The 20,708-nt window shown below is 48.6% G+C and overlaps 1 protein-coding gene across 3 annotated transcripts; it reads right to left on the reverse strand.

The window, feature by feature from the left end:
* Positions 1-231: 231 nt before the first annotated feature.
* On the reverse strand, positions 232-16,758 carry Haao (3-hydroxyanthranilate 3,4-dioxygenase). Of its 3 annotated transcripts, XM_029564832.1 has the most exons (11): positions 16,570-16,757; positions 12,954-13,032; positions 9,350-9,433; positions 8,928-9,034; positions 5,506-5,595; positions 5,169-5,212; positions 4,757-4,902; positions 2,850-2,918; positions 2,384-2,466; positions 2,173-2,282; positions 232-399 (listed from the first exon to the last, which is right to left on the reverse strand). In XM_029564832.1, the coding sequence occupies exons 1-10, from the start codon at positions 16,647-16,649 to the stop codon at positions 2,204-2,206; spliced, it is 861 nt and encodes a 286-aa protein (XP_029420692.1). In that variant the 5' UTR covers positions 16,650-16,757; the 3' UTR covers positions 232-399; positions 2,173-2,203. The 3 variants fall into 3 exon arrangements, with proteins under 3 accessions (XP_029420692.1, XP_008834093.1, XP_029420693.1); XM_008835871.3 differs by lacking the exon at positions 232-399 and having other exon boundaries at positions 1,854-2,282; positions 16,570-16,756; XM_029564833.1 differs by lacking the exons at positions 232-399; positions 5,506-5,595 and having other exon boundaries at positions 1,854-2,282; positions 16,570-16,758.
* Positions 16,759-20,708: the final 3,950 nt, after the last annotated feature.

Here is a 20,708-nt window from a genome sequence, read left to right on the forward strand (position 1 = left end):
AGCTTCAGTTACTTTCAGATTCCTGCTGTTTTTATTTATTTATTTATTTATTTATTTATTTTATTTATTTATTTTATTTATTGCTGGGAATGGTTATTTATTTATTTATTTGTACGAGTGTTTTGCATACATGTATGTAAGTGCACCCAGGTTGTACAAAGACCTCAGAGGCCAGAAAAGGGTGTTGGATCTCTTGGAACTGGAGTTACAGATGGTTGTTAGCCACCATGTGGGTGCTGGGAATGGAACCTGGATCCTCTGGAAGAGCAGCCAGTGCTCTTAACTGCTGAGCCATCTCTCTAGGCCCCAGATTCCTGCTGTTTCTGAAGTCTGTGATGGCTCAAGCCCATGTACATGATGAAGTATGTTCCAGAGGCAGAGGGTTCTTCCACCAAGTTCCTATTGTCATGACATAAGGTGGGAGGTTAGTGTACCCCCACCCCCCGCCACATTCCTCAGCTTTCAGTGCAAAATGTGGGGTAGGAAGCCCAAGTTGAGTCTGGCCAAGGTGTAAGCCCTGTTTCCTGTGAGGCCTGACCTGTGAACCCATGGGCTAATCCTGTGGGTAAGGGCATTGGGCTTCTGGTTACCTGGGACACAGGAGGCTGTGTTCTAAGGCTCTAGGGCATAACATCCCTACTCTTGCCAACTAACTAAGGTCAGCAGCCTGTCATATGCTGCCAGCTATGCCCAGACCTCTGGGTTACTGATTGGTCTCCCATGGGTCCCTCAAAGCTTGCCCTGCCCACTCCTGGCCAAGTCTAAAGTGGATGGACTGTGGCCACAGAAGAAGAGGATGAGACCCAGCCAGAGCTCCAAATGCAGACAGGCCTGTATGGAAACAGCTCCCAGTTTCCAAGCCTCTCAGAGCCTCATCTGTGAAACCAGCTACTGTCACCTTTATTAGGAGTGAATGAGAAGGCCTATTGTGCTTTTTCCTGTTAATGGGACTGCCTCACTACTAGGGAGAAACTCCTCTTCTCCTGTGTTCTGATTGGGGAGCCTTTCCTTTTAGATCCTTTCTAGAATACTCCATATTCTCTTCCCAGCCCTGGCACAGAGCATCACATTGCTGCAGCAGAGCATGTGCCTGGCTGTCCTGGACCATGGGTATCTGGAGATGGTGGTGGTCCTTCTTCACTTACAGGAAGGGCTTTAGGGTAGGGAGGCAAGTGCTGGTGCCCACATCCCTCAGGGCCAGGAGCCCCCTCAGCAAAGTCAGGTCCCCTTTGCCTCCAGTGGACTATATCAGAGCAGTGAGCCACCAAGCTGGTGGGGAAACAAGGTTCAGTTCCCTTTCCGAGAGGAAGCTCTGGCTTTAAGAATAGGCCTGTTCTGTACAGACTGCCCACTTTTCTTTGTAGTTCCTCACTGAGCCCAGGCCACCCCCCGTCCCCCATGGGCTGTGGTTGCCTCTCCACAGATATCCCACCGCCTTTCCTCACCCTTCAGAAGCTGTGATCAGTGGTTAACTCCAGGGATTAACTCTGTATTTTGTGTATTTATGTTTTTATGTATTTACATTTTCATTTATGTCTACAGTTAACATAAATGATTTCTGTCACTGAGAAAGAAACTCAAAAGAAGCTTCTTTTTTTTTTTTTTTAAAGGTATGTTTCACAAATGAGTGAGTGACTGGGAAACAGAGAAAGAGACTGAGAAACCTTCAGCTATTACTACCAGGGCTGGACCCAGGGCATGGGTCAGGGTTACACACACAGTGAGAAATACCCATCCACAGTCTGCAATGCTCAGTAACAGGCCCTCCAACTGTCCATGGTCACCTGGTGCCCCTAAAACCCAGATGCAACACATTGCAACAGAATACAGGGTCTGTCACCACAACTCACAGGGACTTGTTTATCAGGATGCCTTTACTGAGAGCCTTCTTGATGGCAGGCAAGTGGGCCTATGGGGACAGGAGGGTGATGGGCACACCACCTGGCCAAACAATGTAAGGGTATGGCTTTTAGAAGAGAGGGGAGCTACTGGTGCCCTTAGAAACCTGGCGTCCTGGCCTGAGGATGATGGGAGGGTGAATAACAGTGATGACCCAGGACTAGGCAAGAGGCATGCTGAGGTGTGTGGTGCTATCCATGGAATGTAGTGATGACTGAGAGACTGCATTAGCAAGGGCAGCTCCCAGGATGGCACCCAGACACCCTGTGGTACCTGTGGGTACCTGGAGCCCACAGCAAGAGGGTCACCACAGGGGCTTTTTATGAGCAGGGTCCTGGGTCACAGACAGGGCCACAGAGTCTTGTGCTTGCTCCCACACGTACCTGTTAAGACACAGACAGGAAGGGATCAGGCAAGGCTAGACCCCAAGGATGCCAAAGAAAAGGAAGTCCCACAGTTGTGGAAAGTCCCTGCGTGTACTTACGAAGTCCCAGCTGGTACCAGCAGGCTGTCATCTGGGGCCAGGGTCTCGCACTGTCCTCCCATTGTCACCACAGAGGAGCCTTCCTGTATAAGAAAATCAGAATCAAACGGAGGCTGATGAGACCGAGTTCAAGGCCAGCCTGAGTAACTTAGGGAGACTGTCTCAAAATTAAAAAACACACACACACAAAAAAAAAAACAGCAGGGGAGAGGGCTGGGGTTGTAGTTCAGTGGCAGATCTCTTGCCTTATAGGAGGCCCTAACACAGAAAAACCAAAACAACAAAAAAGGCAAAGGGGGTGGGGGGAGAGGGAGGTTGTCAGTCCTCAACACCTGGTTTAATGTCCCAGAGTCTGCCTTGCTAGGAGACCTTAAGAGTAGGTCTCGCTGTGGGAGCCTGAGGCCCAGGAACAGCCCAATCCCTGTGGATAGGAAGTTGAGCCACCCTGTCCTAGGACCCCACTTGCCAGTTGCCATAGCCACACATCCACATCCTGTGCCAGGCCTTTACTGCTGCCTTGTCCATGGGCGATGACCTGGCAGGAGGTAAAGAAGATTTTATGGAGCTCCTGTCCCACTTGGGAGATAGTCTTGACTTTGGCCCTCAGCCATGACTTTCAAAGGGCAAGATTGGGTTAGTACTGCAGCCCCATCCCAATGAGATAAGCAAAGACCAGGACTTGGAAAGGAAGACCTCCCTGCCACTCACTTGGCAGCAGATGCTGTTTGTTATTTGTAATCATGTACATGGGTCCTACATGTATACACACACCTATGGTCCCTCCCTGTGTGTACCACCACTCACATGCCCATCCCAGCTCCCCAGATTTTATTCCTTTCCTGTGTGAGGTATTCAGAGTCTGGCTTGAAAAGGATGAGAGAGAGGCTGAGGCCTCTCAGACCTATAGCTGCTGTGGGGCCATGCCCTTACTGGCTCCAAATAGGACTCAATAGGTATTTGCTGTGGAAAACTGGAGCAGGCAGACATGGGGCTGGGAAGAGGCCGATGACTGTGATGAATGCAAGAGGCTTCAGGTTTTGTGCCCCACTCACAGCCCTTCATAAGCTCTGAGTGTCCCTGGTACTGAAAAAGCAGCCCAGGGCTGTACCTGTGGGCTTCTCACCCTGGAGTGACTATTTCTTTCTTTTATTTTCTTCTTCCTTTTTTTAACTTTTTATTTTTGAGACAGGGTCTCACTGGATAGCCCTGGATAGCCTTCAACTCTCTATGGAGACCTGGCTGGCCTTGAACTCATGACTATCCACCTGTCTCTGTCTTCTGGGCTCTGGGATTAAAGGCACGTACCACTACTCCCAGCATCATCATCATTATCATCATCATCATCACCATATTAGTAGTAGTAGTAGTAGTAGTAGCATATAGTGCAGCTCAGCAGACCCACCAGAAGCAGTTCCCAATCCAACTTGACCTTTGTTTTATTTGGGGCTTTTGTTGGGTTTTTTGAGACAGGGTCTCCCTGTCCCCTGGCTGGCCTGGATCTCACTATGTAAACCAGGTAGGCCTTGATCTCATAGAGACCTTGCCTCTGGCCCCCTGAGTGCTGGGATCAAAGATGTGTGCCACCATACCCAGCCCCACTCTAGCTCTGGCCAATCTCAGAAGCTTACATGCCAGACGGCTGCCTCTATGCCTCCATGTCTTCATGCTTCTCCCTCTCCTAGAATGTTCTATCTACCTCCATCTCTTCCTTCTATAACCCCTGTACTGGTTTGAAAATTCTATTTGCGTATCCCCTCCTCCAGGAGCCTTTTTGACTTCCCTCTCAGCCAAGGTTCTTCCTTTATCTTCTTAAGACATCACATGACTGTGGCAGTTAGGGGTTAACTTGCTCACAGCAACCATCTTGTTCTTAATAGAGCCCAAAGGAAGCTGGAATATTGGCTGAAAGGCCAGCCTGCCCCACACACTGCCCCCCAGCCTTGCCCTAAACACCTCTTTCTTTTCCAGCTTCTAGGCTCCTGCCTGCCCAAAGCCCAGGATTTCCTAGTAGGAGTAAGCCTCAAGCACCCAGGAAGCTGACAGTGGGTGGGGAAACCTCCCACTCTGAAAGCAAAGTGTCCTTGGGACCATGAAGCCTCCAGAAACCTCTAGTCACAACAAGACAGTCATTCTCTGAGATGGGGAGTGAACAGGAAGGCCATGTTTATGTCTAAAACGGGGAGGGAGGGAGAGAGAAAGGGGAAGAGGGAGGGAGAGGGAGAGGGAGAGGGAGAGAAGAGAGAGAGAGAGAGAGAGAGAGAGAGAGAGAGAGAGAGAGAGAGAGAGAGAGAGAGAGAGAGAGAGAGACTGTGTGAGATTAATTTCCACTTCCCAGGTTGCTGGGTGGATGCTGATGGCCCAGAGCTGTATTACCTGGGTTTCATAGGTGTCCCCAAACAGGCTGATGGATGTGCCTGACTGAAGCTCCCCATGGTGGCCATCCAGCCAGACCTTCAGGGACATGGGGTCCATGACAGATCGTGTACTCAGAGGGAACGGTGGCTCCTTGAGCAGCTGGTCTGTACCAACAGCATAGAGATAGTCAGTGACCTCTGGGCTCAGCTCACACAGCCTCAGTGTGTCCAGGTCCCCCTTAGTCTCAATAGTGGAAATGGGACCTGGGTTCAGCCTAATGACTGAGCAACCATGTGGGGGTGTTATTTGGTGCTGTCTTCTCAGTACCCTGAGTACTGGACAGAGGCTCAAGAGTCTCCTGGGACCCTGAGTTCCCTACTATGGGAAGGGAAAGAAGGAGAAAGGGAAAGGTTACTGCCAATGGTCTCACCTGGGTTGGGTTTACCGGTTCGGTACTGCTCAGAGTGGAAGAACCTGCAGGGACAAGCAAAGAGGAGGAGAGTGGCAGCCATTTCTATTAAGAGACCAGTGAGACATACATCATACACAGTGAGACATACATCATACACAGGAGCCCACTCAACATCTGTGGGGCCCTCACACAACTTGATTACCCATCATCCTCCCCCTCCTAGCCCTGTGGAATAGTCTTGTTCTATTCCCAAGGGAGATTCTCTCTTTCTAACTCGTAAACCTTGGGTCCAGGTCAATGGGTGCTGATGTAGAGCTGAAGGGCAGTAAGGTGAGGGACCAAGCTGGGGGCTCACTCTTGAATGATGGGGGCCAACTGCGTGCCAAGGTCCTTGCAGTAGAACCACTTCTCAAACAGGACATCCACAGTGTCCCCCACATAGTACCTGCCAAAACAGAGGTCAGAGTAACCCACTCCACGTCTGGGCAGCTTCAGGAAAGCCCAGCTCTGGCCTGGCTCTGCTTGCAGGCCTCTTCCTGGACCCTGCATATTTGCTCTGCCTGTGTTACCCCTGTTGGCACAGCCCAGGCTTTCATGCTTGTACTCATACCTACACCTGGTTCTTGCACAAGCATGCAAAAATCAGGTGGAACTCAGGGACTTGAAGCAGGACAATCAGTGGTGATGACAAGCCTGTATGAGACAGAGCAGGCTAGACTAAAAACAAGCTCAGAACACATTTAATTCCAGCGTGTTTGTTTTCCACAAAAGGAAGTTGAAGCTGAGCCTGAATCTGCGACAGGCAGCTAAATGAACCTGTGGTACCTGGGTTCAGCTACAAGGAAACTTCAGCAGCAGATGCATAGGCTGGCCCCACATGACGGCTTCTTCTCCTGCCAAGATCACCTCTGCTGCTGGAAGCTATACAGCTTTGGTCTTCTCTGGTGAAGGCCCATGGCTACGCATACAGCCTTCAATAACTCTTTTTAATTTCTAATCTTTTTTCTTTTTGGTCTTTTTTTGAGACAGGGTCTCCCAGTAGCCCCAGCTGGCCTGGAATTCACTATGTAGACCAGGCTGGCCTTGAACTCACAGAGATCTGCCCGCCTCTTCTCCAGAATGCTGGGATTAAAGGTGTGCACCACCCGGCCCTTCAGTAACTCTTACAGCCACTCATGTCCTGCTGGCCTGGGGATGCCTGGTGGGTGGGACTGTGCTGTGTCACCTGCCTCTGTGTGTGTGTGTGTGTGTGTGTGTGTGTGTGTGTGTGTGTGTGTAGCACATGGCCATTGCTGGGAGCAACTGTCACCAGAATGCCTAATCCCTGAACCAGCTTCAGGCCAGTGCAGCTCTGTCTGCTTTTCAACTCCCACCAAAAAACAGGAGCAGTGCCCAGGCGCGGTGGTGGACATCTTTATTCTAGCACTGAGACGGCAGAAACAGGCAGATCTCTGGGAATTGCCAGCCTGGTCTACACAGAGAGTTCCAAGTCAGCTGAGGCAACAGGGAGACCTTGTCTCAAAAAACAAAACAGAACAACAACAAAAAAAAACAAAACAAAGAGGAGCATTCTTGGAGAGGGAGACAGTTGCAGGAACACTATGCTTCAACCCTGGGATGGAGCTGGTTACTGGCAAGTTTCATGATGGGGCTGTAGTGTCCTCTGGAGTTGCCTTCAGAGTGGCATTTTAATGTTGAGTCCCTGGCTTTTATTAAAGGTCAAAAGCAGCCAGATGAAATCCATTATTGAATTTGCTGTAAAAATGTTATTGAGGACACCAATAACTCACTAGAGTCTCCTCTATAAAAGCACCTTAGAGAGGCTCCTTTTAAGGCCAGGTATCTACTTGTACACAAGCTATTCTGTGGTAAACTGTGCTGTGGCCAATAGAAGTATATTTTTTGAGAAAATATAACAATATGAGAAATGAACTTTTTCAATAGATGCATAGTTTCAGTTATGCAAACTGAGGAAATTCTACAAGTCTGCTGCACATTTTTTATTACATTTATTTATTTTGGGGGTAGGGTACATGCATACCATAGCATGTGTTGTGGCAGTCAGAGGACAGCTCGCAGAAGTTGGTTCTTTCCTTCCACCATGTGGATCCTGGGAACTGAACTCAGGTCATCAGGCTTGATTGCAAGCACCTTTACCCGTTGAGTCATTTCACTGGCCCCAACATCAATTTTTTTTAACTGAACAAAGCAAAACTCAAACCCATGCATGTAACAAAACTGTAGGGTTGTGAAGTGAACAAGAAAAAGTCACTCCTTTGTGTCTAACTTGGGGAATGGCAAAGGGTTTTTGTTTCTATTTTTAATTAATTAATTAAATTTTATGTATATGAATGTATTGCCTGCATGTATGTAAGTGTACCATGTCATGCAATGCCTACAAAGGTCAGAAGAGAGAGTCAAATCCCCCTGGAACTGGGGTTATGGACAGTTGTTAGCTGCCATGTGGGTGCTACAAATCGAACCCTGGTCCTCTGCAAGAGCAGCCAGCGCTCTTAACCAATGAGTCATCTTCCCAGCCCTGTTTCTACTTTTTAATTACTTGGTTTTTTTTGAGAAGGACAAGATGAACAGAATAAAATTCTCCTTTTTTTTTTTTCTTTTTGAGACAGGGTCTCCCTGTAGCCCCAGATGTCCTGGAACTCACTATGTAGACCAGGCTGGCCTCAAACTCACAAAGATCTGCCAGCATTGTTCATTTTGGACTCTACGTTTCTAGTTTTTGAGAAGGAATGTATATGACTTTAGCAATTTGAAAACAACAAAAAAGGAACATTTAAGGATTCCCATTATAATAGATGTGGGTCAAAGAATTCTAATTCCAGTTACTTGGTGAGAAATTTGTTTTCTTAAAAAATTCACGACACAGTTTCAGGAAAATCTTTGGTCCCCTGAGCTTCAGGGACTTCCTTCTTTCTGAGGATAACAGTCCAGTGACTGATTAGCCCCAAAGGAAAGTGAGATGGAATCTGTCTTTTCCAGGGGGGTGGAGGGGATGGGGGGTGGGGGAGGTAGTGGTTGGGAAGGGACAGGAGTGTGGCTGGGTTCTTTCATACCCTGCTGGTCCACCATGCTGACTCTGCTGTCCTGGCTTTATATTTCTCTATAATGTTGGGCCTAGCAAGTTGCCTTCCCTGGACCCAGTTTCATCTTTAGTAAATAATAGATAGTTGAACTGGGACGTAGCCCAGTGGTAGAGTAGTGCTCCAGCATGTGTTAAGCCCTAAGTTCCGTCCTCAGCACAGCAAAAAAGAATAGATAATAACAGAATCTAGCTCCTGGTGTCATGGGGAACATATGGTAAATAAACACCTAGAACCCCTTAGCTGGTGCCACCACAAAGCCGTTGCTGGCCAGATGACCATGCTTGTTGTAAGGTAGCGTAGAGACATAGGTGGAGAGGTTCTGGCTTGGACTAAACTGCAGGCCCAGGCTCCTAGAAGCTGTAGTATTTGCCTGCACTGGGACATGTAGTCCTTGGGGCTCCCCTCCCTGCCCCCATCTGCTTCCCTCCTAGCAGAAAACACAGATGTGAATTCTACCCAGAGTCCTCAGGGGTGCCACAGAGAGCACCCTCCTACCTGGTTGGTAAGCAAATACAGAATCTCCATTCCCTCCTGTCACCAAGCCCTCTAGTCTCTCAGTGGCCAGGAAGTGCTTTCTTGAGTTTGTCAAGGGTTCGTTCTACCGCAGTTTTGTTCTGCACCCCTTAGCTGCTAGCCCTCTGATCACCCCAGTCCCCCAGACAGGAGCATTTACCGAAGCCCATCTAGCTCGGTTTCCAGCCGCTTCCGCTCGATCACCAGCCCCATGGTGTTGGCAAACCTCTGTGGGGAGTGGGGCACCCTGGCAGGCAGGAGGAATATCTGCAGGGATGCAGAACAGGGGCCCAATGAGGCTGTGATCCCTCCAGGAGACCGCAGTGCCCCTGGCATATCAGGTGACCCATAGGGCAGCAGGGGGCCTTGCCTGTCCACCTGGACCCTACTTTCTGCCCAGCCTCTACCCAGGGAACTGGAAGGAATATGGGCCTATGCTCAGGAAGGGAAAGCCCACAAGATGCGCAGGGCAAGTCAAGCAGGTGGAAGGGTAGAAAAGGGCAAGAAGGGTATGGTAAATGCCCAGGGTGGGCTTCTGCTCCAATGACCTTTGCCTTTTTGTTCCCTGGGGTCCAGCCTCACCTCTCCTTGCCGAATGACCACATCCCGGTGTTTGCCTTGTTCCAGGACTCGGAGAACCATGTCTCCTTCCAGCTGGTAAAACACCTGTGGGACAGCAAAAAGTGTGGGGTCTCTCTGCTCCCTTACCTAGGTCATTGACTCCAGCCCAGGACCTGAATTCTGATTTGGAAATTCAAGAAGCTTCTGGAAGGCCTCAAGGTTTATGAGCACCTCCAGCACTCCTACCCCGAGGCCACTGTATCTCTTGGCCCAGACCACAGACAGGAGGGCTGGAGGTATACAGAGGTCATGTCTGGAACATGTAGGTACCATCAAAGTACCCAAGATGCACTGGCAGGTACCTAACTAGGGAGGAGGAGGCTGGGTCAGACACTCACTGGAGGAGCCAGTGGCACAGCAGCCAGGGAGGGGACACACTCCTTTAACATGGGCTGGGCATGTTCATATATGTCAGAAACTTCACAACCCCAAGGGTAACATCAGTTCCATTCTGAAGAAAAGAAAGCTGAGGCTCAGAAGGTGCAGCAACTGGTTCAAGGTCACAAAGATGGTGGATCCTGGTGTCCCAGTTGGGGCTGCAGCCTGAGTGTAGCTCTGGGACCTCTTGGGTTCCTCTGGCCAGTAAGATGCCCCAGTACTAAGTTATGGAGATTAGTGGCATAGGAGAAGATGGGGACTGGGCTATCTCCAGAGGGCTCCTACCAAGTTTTCTATTTTATCCTAAGCTCCCAGTTAGCACCCTATGAACTGGATATGATGACTCATGCTTAAAATCTCATTACTCAGGAAACTGAGGCAGAAGGATTGCCTTGAGTTTGAGGCCAGCCTGGGCTACAAGTGAGACCCTGTGTCAAAAATCAAAGCAGACAGAAAAAACAATTCCCAGGTAACACTGTTCATGATTATGAATGAGATAAAGATTTTTCTTTCTATATTCCTCCTGTTTTCTACAATGAACTGTATTTACTTTCATTATTGAAAACAACCTACAGGACTGAAGGTGTAGCTCAGTGGTAGAATGCTTATCTACATTGTGAGGATCTGGATTTAATCCTCAGCAACACACACACACAGACATAAACACAAACACACAAACTCCAAACAAACGAACAAACAAACAATGCTACTTAACACAAGTCAGAAAACCCTGCTGTAAGAAGACACTGGAATTTTCTTATCTTGTCCTTTGCACAGAAGACTTCCTTGTGATGAGGGGCAGGCCTGGCCAGGAGCAGAGGACACATCACTAACAGCATAAAATCCCCAACAGCCGTGGGCAATCCAAAAGGAATTATGTGCTTTTGAAAGTAGGTGATGTTTTGGGTCTGGGGCTAGCTGGAAGATTAAGTGTTCCACCTCAGGTAGATACTAAATCGAATCTTCTGTGACCTAGAATGGCTTCACAAGCAGGAGAACCAGAAAGAGGTGAGGCGCCACACCTGTTAAGCACCTATTCTGTACACATTGAATCTTTCCATAGGCAGAGTTATAGTCCCATAATGCTACAAGAGGGTACAGGATGTGACCTCTCCAGTCACATGGCTATTCAGAGGGACATCTCCTTCCCAGCCAAGTCTCCTCGCTCTTGACTGTCACCAGGGACAGAATAGGGTAAGTAGAGTCTGAATAGTGGGTGGGTCCAGGGCACCAGACGTTGCAGAAGCCAGAGATCAGCCAGAAGAGAAACCCAGCTCAGCCAGGATACGTGATTGGAACATCAGTCAGAGTGAATGCTCAGGCTCTAGATGAGGACAGGTAGGGACAGAGACGATACTGTGGTGCTTTGAACTTGGGTATTGTAACAGTTGGTGGTGCTGTTGTGGGGGTTATGCAATCTGTATGGCAGGAGTTTTGCTAGAGGAAGTACATCACTGGGGTGGGGCTTGGGAGGTTATAACCTCATTCAACTTCCAGCTCACTCTCTCTGCTTCCTGTGTGTGGATGGAAATGTAACCAGCCAGCTTTGTGCTCCCGCCAGCTGCTGCCATGCCTTCTCCACCATTATGACTCTAACCCTCTGGAATTGTAAATGAAAATAAACTTTCTTCCATAAGTTGCCTTTGGTCATAGTATTTTATCACAGCAATAGAAAGGTAACTAATACACTGACCCTCTGCTCTGAGGCTTCCCAGGGCCTATGGAAGGTACTGCATCCTGCTCTCTTACCAAAGGGTAAGTCCAAATGTCACAAATCCACCTCCAGCCAGACTCCTCCCAGACTATCCCTCCACAGTGAGGCCAACCCAGCTCATCTCTCAGCCAACAGCTGAACCAAGACATGGGCTAGCCTTGCCTTATGGACAACTATTCACCTGAGCAGCATGGAGAGCCCCCAAGACAAGCATGGGCAGAGGAGAAAGAGGGAGACAGATAGGAGACAGGGGGAGGTAGACACACTGACAGCAAGCCTAACTGGTGAATGGAGATGAGGCTGACCTGGGCAGGCAGGAAAGGTCAGTGGAGACTAACCCATCAGCTCTGATCTGTCTCCCATCTATAGTTTTGAAATCTCTTGCTATTTTTCTTCCACACAGGAAAACAGTCTTCAGGGAGGTGTGTTCAGTGGCCAGAGGTCAAGGCCCATGAAACTGGAGGTGCTCAGTTTAGGCCACTCCTGTTCAGTTGTCACCCTCTGCTTGCAGTCCTGAACGTCTAGCACACATACACTGGGCATTCAGTATTTGCTGACATAGCAATTCTTAAAGGTTCACTGCAGTCCTAGTCTGGTGTGGGGGTACCAGTGGTGTGGATGGAGACTCAATCCCAGAATCAGGCCTCCCAGGAGAGAATGGGGAATCTATACTAATCCTTTCCTACCACAAATTGATATTGGGGGACCTGTGTGTCTTGGGAGGTGTTCCTCTTTTTTGTTTTTTTGCCAAGGTCTCATTATGTAATCCAGGATGGCCTTGAACGCTTGATTCCCCTACCTCCATGCACCATCACACCCAGCTTTACCCCTCTCTTTTACTTTCGCTTGTCTTTATAGACCTTTGGTTAGGAAGTAGAGAAGCGTAGTGTTCTGTACAGAGGCCCAGGCCCCCAGTCACATAGGCTCTAATAGCTAAGGGGCTTGTTTCCTCTAGCAGTAAGAGGGGACCCACCCAGTTCCATTCTCTTCCTCAGCACCAGGCTCCCACCCATGCTCCCCTTCCCTTGTCCCCTGTCCATCCCCTATTCCTCTCCTACCCCAGACACTCCCTTGTGTTCTTAGACTCTTGGCTCCTTATGTGAAGAAGAAAGTGAACCTGGATTCTGGGTCAGAAGGTGAGACAATGACTCAATGTTTGAGTCACATTTGGGAAGCCAATCATATATATTCAGGCTAAGGAAGGGGATCAATACAGACTACCATGTGTCCATGAGAGTGAAGACCCCACAGCAAGAGCCTGTCACCCTCAGGGCGTCCCCAGTAGTTTCCTGCCTCAGCTCCGAGGAGGACAGAGCAGTTAAAGATGACCCTGCAAGTTTCCTGATTCTAAGGCAACAATTTTCCCTTCCTGTGGCAGTCATGTCTGTCTCCTCTCTGAGCCACTCACTCTGGTCCTGGGTTAGGAAGTGTCTGACCTCCAGGAGTGGAGCTGGGGGGACAGCTGCAGCCTACCTCCTCACCCTCCTCGATGTGATAGTCCTTCCTGGTGTTGGGGCCTCCGACGAACATGATTTTGAGTTGCTCCTGGTGCCTGTAATAGAGGGGCAAGAACAGGTCCTGGGTCAGCTCCTGTGAGTGAGGGAGGAGATCAGGGCCCTGTGGGCACAGGAGGGGGCCTGGAGCATCTGGGAGAAGAATAGGTCTCCCTTTATTGCTAACACTCCCAACTTGTTCCTCATAGATTTAAGTGTTTGTGTGTGTGATTGTGTTCCCATGTCCTATGACCAACAAAGGAGCAGTGTGGCAGTGAGTCTGTCACTCCTCGTGGCTCCGGACCATGCTCAAGAGCTCAATGACAGAGAGCAAAGGGGAACCCCCAGTCTGGCTGCTTATGAGACTCTCCACCACTGTAGACCCTACTCAGGAGACTCAGGAAATGGTGACATCTAACAGGGAGCAGACAAGTGTGTGACATGAATTAAAAAACACAGGCACTGGAACCATCCTCCTAGGATCAAATTTAGGCATGTTACTTGACTTTACTGGGCCACAGTTTCCTCATCTGTAAATGGAGAGGCAGCTCTAAATTAGTTTCATAGATCATTTATTTATTTATTTATTTATTTGTTTATTTATTTACTTACTTAGACAGGGTATCATATAGCCTCACTTGGCCATGAGTTCACTATATACCTGAGGATAACTTTCAACTGTGATCCTCTTTCCTCTACCCGAAAGAAACAGATTACAGGCCTGTACTCAGTAATCGCATTTAGCAATGCACTAAGTGATTCTGAGCTTAGTAAACTGAAAGCTGGATAGGGCATGGAGAGGTGGAGAGAAGATTTGAAGCATTTGAGGAAGTAGGAGCGGGAAAGCTGGGCACAGGCGCCTCAAGACCAGCAGCATTAGAGAGTCCTGGATCAGGAAGTAGGTAGGCAAGGGGCTATATCTTGGCCTGAAGAGCACCAGGGAACCATAGATGTTTTCATTTTGCAGTGCTAAGCATCAATCCTAGGACCCTGCACATGTTAAACGTGTACTCTACCACTTAAGCTACATCTCTAGCTTTTTGTTTAGTTTTGTTTGGGGTTTTTAGACACAGTCTCACTACATAGCCCTGGCTATCCTTGAAGGTGTGACTCTTCTGCTTCAACTACTTGGAATTACAAATGTTTACTACCAGGTTGGCCCAGCCTTTTTTTTTTTTTTTAAACACATTTAATTTGTGTGTGTATGTTTCAGTGTGTGTGCGTGTGTGCATGCTATGGTGGACATGTGGAGGTCAGAGGACAACTTGTAGGAGTTGTTTCTCTCTTTCAACCATGTGAGTCGCAGAGATCAAACTCAGGTTGTCGGGCTCAGCAGTAAGTGCCTTTACTCACTGAACCATCTCCTCGGCTTCCATTATTTGTCATCAGTTTAACTGAGATATAATTTGAGCACATACAGAAAGTTCTTGTACAAGCCCATATGAGAACTTTCCCCACCAGTCAGAATGCATTTCCTGTGCTCAGAGCCCTCCAGTAGATTCTCAGATCTCTGAGGATGTTATAGGTGGAATCCCTCACTGCTATAAACTCTTATGTTGGAGTGCTAACCCCCAAGATCTCAGATCGTGACCTTACTTGGAAACAGAGTCATTGCAGGTGTAATAAGTTACAAAATGGGAGTGAGTAGGCTTGCCCATCACACAGCCAGGGCACTGAGAGCTGGGTATGAATCTGGAAGTCTAGCCTCAGAACTTGCTTCTCTACCTGTGCTGTATGACATGTGGTAGAGGGTAATCTTCACCAGATACAAGGTAGACAGTGCCTTGGGAAGACAGGATCTCTGATCAGTTCCTTCTGATTTTCTCAGTGCAGTATGACTGAGGTTTTATGAATGGGGGAATTTGGATACGGAGACACACAGGGTAAAGAGGGGTTGTAAGCTGAAGGCAGAGACTGGGTTGGCAGAGACTGGGTTGGTACAGAAGTCAAGGAACACCACTGATGCCAGTAAAATACTCAGATTCTCTCATCAGTTTTTGCAAACTCATGGGCATGAAGACTGAGTCCTCCCGCTGAGGGGAACCACTCCACATGCTTGTTTATATTGACTGGTACCTCGTTCCAACAGAATCTCAGCTCCACAAGGAAGAAGGCATTTTGTCCATTTGCTTCCTGTGGTATCCCCAATGTCCAGAGCAGCCTAGAGCTCAGCAAATAACTGCTGAATGAAAAAGGGAGGACACATGTTTGCAGTGATGAATATTTCGAGTGCTGGAAGGCAGGGTTAGAGCAGGACAGTCACTACTGACCAGCCTGGAGGTGACCAAGGTGGAACCAGAGAAACGGCCATTGGCTGGCAAGGATGAGGATTTGGAGGAGTGAGAATGAGAGACAGGGGTGAAGTGGAGGAAAGAGGTAAAGATGGTAAAGCCTCAAACTTGGGGAGATGATAGTGGTAGAAGAAAGAAGGCTTTGAGCGATGTTGACCATTAGCCATGGTGGTATTGGCCAGTGACCAAGACTCTGCATGGACTTTGTAGTCAAACTGTTCCTGGCCTTGTAGTAGACTCTATCTCTCACTAACTGTGATGTTGGGAGAGTTACTTATTAAACCCTACTCTATTGGGGCTACTGTGAGAATTCAGTGAGATGATCTGAAAATACTTGGCCTAGTCTGCCTATCAGAGGGTCAGTGACTGCAGCTGTCAGGGTTCAGCACTACCTATTGGAAATGACTCTTAACAGACACATAAACATGAGGACTGTGGTTCCTGAAGGAAAGGGTGGCTTAGAAAACCCAGGCATGGACCTCAGGTGACCACAAGGGAAGGCTGAGATGAAAAACGGCAGTGGACAGGTCAGCCTTTGTGGTGCTATAGAGGTAGCCTTGGAGGTCTTGGTGTCTGTGTGTGTGGTCTTGAGCCATAATTCAAGAATTCCCATGTAGCTCAGTTTGATGAATACTTGCCTAGCAAGCACAAAGCCCTGAGTTCCATCCCCAGCACCTCATAAACCATATACAGGTAATGGTGAGACACACTTGTAATCCTAGTACTTGGGAAGTGAAGGCAGGAAGATTGAAAGTTCAAGCTCAACCTCTGCTACATAGGAAGTTGGAGGCCAGCCTGGGCTACATGAGATGCCGTCATAAACAAACAACACTCCAAAGAAGTTGATCCTCTGGCTTCATGGCCAGGGTTGGGGTGTACGGATCAGCTGTCCCCAAATCCTAGGTTCTATTGAAAGTTTGATGTGTCAAAAACCATGTTCCCCAAACATCTGAGTTTTCCCCAAGTGTACCGCGCTGTTTCCAGCCCTGGAAGGAAGGTCTGGGCCTGCTACCTCATCTCTCACAGTCTCACAGCCACTCCAGTCATCCTCAGACATCAAGGCTATAGTTCTCACTGAAGCCAACAAAAAGAGGAACAGACCTAAAAGAACCAGTCCTTAATCTCCCCTGAAAGCCCCATGAGGTCATAAGATGATTCCCCTTCAACACGCTTCTTGGTTGGCGGAACTCAGGGCTGGAGAGAGAGAGGGTATTTGGGGGAGGAGGGAAGAGGGAGTAAAGAGAAGAGAGGGGAAAAGGTGTGGGAAGAGAAGGTGGGGCGACATAGGAGCGCCTGGGAACTCACATAAGTTTGTTGCACACCGGGGGCTGGAAGGAGGCCCGGTTCTCCTCCACCCAAGTCCTGACTCTCACGCGGCGCTCCATGGTGAGCAGGCGGGACTCTTCTGCCCACAGCGAGTCTCCTGGCGGCGGGGCAATCGGAGGCAGTCGGCTCTGCCCAGCCTCCCGTGGGCCACCTCTGTAGTCAGCACCCCGGAGGTCAAAGAGCGGAACAAGCCCCTGTCACCCCGCAGGGCGGCGCTTGGGTCCCCGCCCGCCTGCGCCGGGCTCACTGGATCCGCTAGGGCCTCCGGGCCTCTCCTGACCTGCCAGCATCCTCGCGGAGCCTGGCACGCCCGAGTCAGAGGCGGGATCCTGCTACCTGCCCAGCAAGATGCAGGATCCAGGCTTTCGGTTTGGGCCCCAGGGAATCCCTAGGGAGACCCTCGCCCCCAAAGAAATGCTGTAATGGAGAGTACGGAGCCTTGGGAATCTGGAGGTTTGAGCACAGATGGCTGCAGTGAGCGCACAGGATGGTCCCGGGAGATTAACGCCAGGACCCTGTGCCCTCCAGAGGGCTGAGGTCAGGCCCAGGTCCCAGGTGTTTTACTGTGTAGTACTGTGTGTGCTACCGGGCTTTGGGAGGAGAGCTAGGCTGCACAAGTCCTACGGCAAGTAGGGACCAGGGGCCCAAGCTGACCCCACCTCAGTACCACCACTCACCACTGGTAGTGGGCAGCGTGAGCTTCCACCATCACTGAGAATCGGAGCCTCCAGCATGCTAGACAAGGGCTCTACCACTGACCTATACTACACTCTAGCCTCTTGCTGAATCTTGTTTAGTTTTGTTGTTTGGATTTTAAAAAACAAAAACAAAAAACAGGGACTCACTTTGTAACCCAGGGTGTCCAGCAACTCTCGGTATAGCCCAGGCTGGCCTCGAACTCTCTACCCTTCTGCCTCCGTGCAGGGATTACAGGTGGGTGCCACCACAACCCCTACCTTTGTGTGTCTTAAACGACACATGAGAAATTTTATAGGTGAAGATGGCCCTGGTGTCCTAGTCTCTCAGACAAATCTTTGCTAAAGGTTTCAGGCTTTTGAGAGGTTCCTCAGTCAAGTTTGTTCTGGAGCAGGAGACATAGTTCTGGGTGTGTGAATGTGGAGGAGGGTGAGGGCAAGGGCCACACCTGCCTTTCCTCTCTGGCTAGGACTTAGATTTCTTGGGAAAATTAGAGGGTGAAATATGGAAGTGTACAGGAGGGAGAAGGAAAATGTCTCATATCTCTGACTCCAGGCCGCAGACTGTAAGAAATCTAGTTTCCAGCCTCAGCAGCCCTCACCCTGCCCCTCCTTGCAGGTGGCATGGGCAGCTTCCCTGTTTCTCAGACCTAAAGGCTCTCCTGGTGTAAATCAAAACCCAGACAGATAAGCAGCAGGAGTCTCGCCCACCTGGCTGGGTCTTCCTTGCTTCCTCTCCACCACTCCTCCCCCTTTCAACCACTTTTATCATTTCAGTTATTTATTTAGCACATTTTAGCTGAACATTTCCATCTAGAATCTTGTCTGGTACCTAAATAATTCAAACCACCTTCTTTATGTTTCTCATCTGCGAATAATCAGAGGGGATGCAAACAAAGACACAGGAAACAGCAAGGATCTAGATTTGCTTTGGTTGTTGCTAAACAGAGAGATGGATAAATGGGTGGGTGGATGAAGGCCTGAATTCACAATAAAACAGGGGAACCCCACTTTCAAACCGGCAGATGTTCTGTTAAATGCTACAAAGGAAAATGTGATAATTACCTTGCGTTTGAGTTGTTATAAACAAATAATGTGAATAACTGAGGCTGTAAGTAGAATTTAGGGATATGAATTCTCCAGATTCATCTGACACACAGGCTAAGCTACTGCTGTATAATCACTGTCAGATTTGCTCTCTTGTTTGGGCTGTGTAGATAGAAAATCATTCTAGTCTACCATGGGCAAACCTCCTATTTTGGATTGCTTCAGTGTCTAAAAAACAGGTTGGGTTCCAAGAACACACAGGATGGCTCTCAATCATCTATTACTCTGGCTCCAGGGGATTCAACACCCTCTTCTGGCCTCCAAAGGCACTGTATGCACATGGTACACATACATGTATGCAGGCAAAGCATACACATAAAAAGTAAATAAATCTCTTTATTTTAAAAAATTTTTATTGAGCTCTTGTACATTTTATACAACAGTTCTTAATAAAATTTAGATCCCCCTCCTCCATCCATATCCCTGCACCACCCCCCAGTGGACCTAATGCATTCTGCCATACATGTTAAGTCCTATCCAGTCAAGCATTTGTATCCAGATGTCCTTCAGTGCAGGTTCATCCACTGGAGTCTAGTCAGCCTATCTAAAGATCATAAAATGGTTATTCTCCCTCATCCAGGAGCAATCAGTCTCTAACAGTTCCCAGGCTAAGGCCAGCCTGCTGGCCATTTCCTTCTCTCCACTCTGGGCCCTTGTCTGAGTTGGCATGGGTCTTGTGCTCGAGGCCACCATTGATGAAAGTTCATATGTGCAAGCTTCCAGTGACCTCAAAGCCTCTGGACCAACCCTGGCTCTAACAATCTTTCCATCTACTCTTCCACAATGGTTCCTGGGCTGTGAGTGGGTGAAGTTTAATATAGGAGTCGTATTCAGGGACACACACTCTACAGTCTCTTAGTCTCTAAAACTTGGCCAGTTGTGGCCTTCTGTGTACATTGCACTTTGTTGTATAAGGAAACTTTGCTGATGAGACTTGAGTGATCCACTAGTATTCTCTATACTCCCTGTTCTGCTGTGTTCCATGAGCCTTAGGTGTAGAGGTTCCACTGTAGATATGTCACTTAGGACTGGGCAGGGGGAGAGAGAGGAGAGATGAGTGGAGCTTGGGGGGCTAGGGAATCCCCTAATAAATGTACATACAGTGTCTGAACATTAGTGCATGTGTATACCTGGGGGATGTATGGCAAGGAGCACAGTGCCAGACAGGAGAGACCGCCCTTCAAGTAGTTGGTCAGTAGTCCAAGAAACTCACAAAATAACACAGGCTATTGCCACAGCTCTTGGTTATCTCCCAGAACTTGACGATAAGGCCCTACTGCTGAAGACAGGACATGCTTCAGACATAGGACTTGAAGCAATGGGGCAGGAACTGACTCAGGGCCTTCCTTCAGAGGCCTTCTCCCTGAAGACTAGCTCTCATAGTTCTAGAAGATACTATGCAAGCTGCTAAGGAAGAAAATCAACCAATGGTCCAACCCAGTGCTAAAACCTAATAACCATAACGACTTGCACAGCAAACTACCTCTATTGATGTAGCAGTGGCACTGTTATTGGGGGCGGGTAATCAATAGCTATCTAATTAGACTTAAAGTCTTCTCAATGGGAGTGAATTCATGGGTGGCACTGTAAACTCAGTCAAATACACATGACTAGAGAGATTGTTTTAGTTTGTTTCTTCATTGTTGTGACAAAACACTCTGACCACTACCAACTTGGGGAAGAAAGGGTTTATTCAGCTTACGTCTCCCAGGTCGCAGTTCATCAGGGAGCCCAAGGTAGGAACTCAGAGCAGGAACCTGGAAGCAGGAGCTGGAGCACAGGCCATGGAGGAATGCTGCTTATACTGGCCTGCTCCACTGGCCCCTGCTCAGCATGCTTTCTTATACAACACAGGCCCACCTGCCCAGGGGTGGCACAACTCACAGTGGGCTGGGCCCTCCCACATCACTCATCAAGAAGATACCCTTCAGACATGGCCACAGGCCAGTCTAATAGAGGCAATTCACCAATTGAGGCTCCCTCAACCCAGGTGTGTCACCCAGGTGTGACACTAAAGCTATCCAGCACAGAGGTCACAGATCCTAGAGAAAATCCTGTCTGTCATATCTCTAGACAAAATTTCTTACCATATGGGTTTTTATAGACAAGTATACAATACACCACTCATCAAAGAAGCTTCTTTTTGCAACAGATGGAGGCTACTGCAGAGTTCCGCAACTGTTCACACACAGAGAAACCTCTTTTTATTTGTTTGCTTGGGTTTTTGTTGTTGTTGTTGTTTGGTTTCGTTTTGGTTTTTTGTTTTGTTTTGTTTTTAGTCTTTTTGATAAAGGGTCTCCCTGTAGACCCAGCTGG

Source organism: Nannospalax galili, unplaced genomic scaffold (genome assembly GCF_000622305.1).
Source record: "Nannospalax galili isolate Female #2095 unplaced genomic scaffold, S.galili_v1.0 scaffold257, whole genome shotgun sequence".
NCBI lineage: Eukaryota > Metazoa > Chordata > Mammalia > Rodentia > Spalacidae > Nannospalax > Nannospalax galili.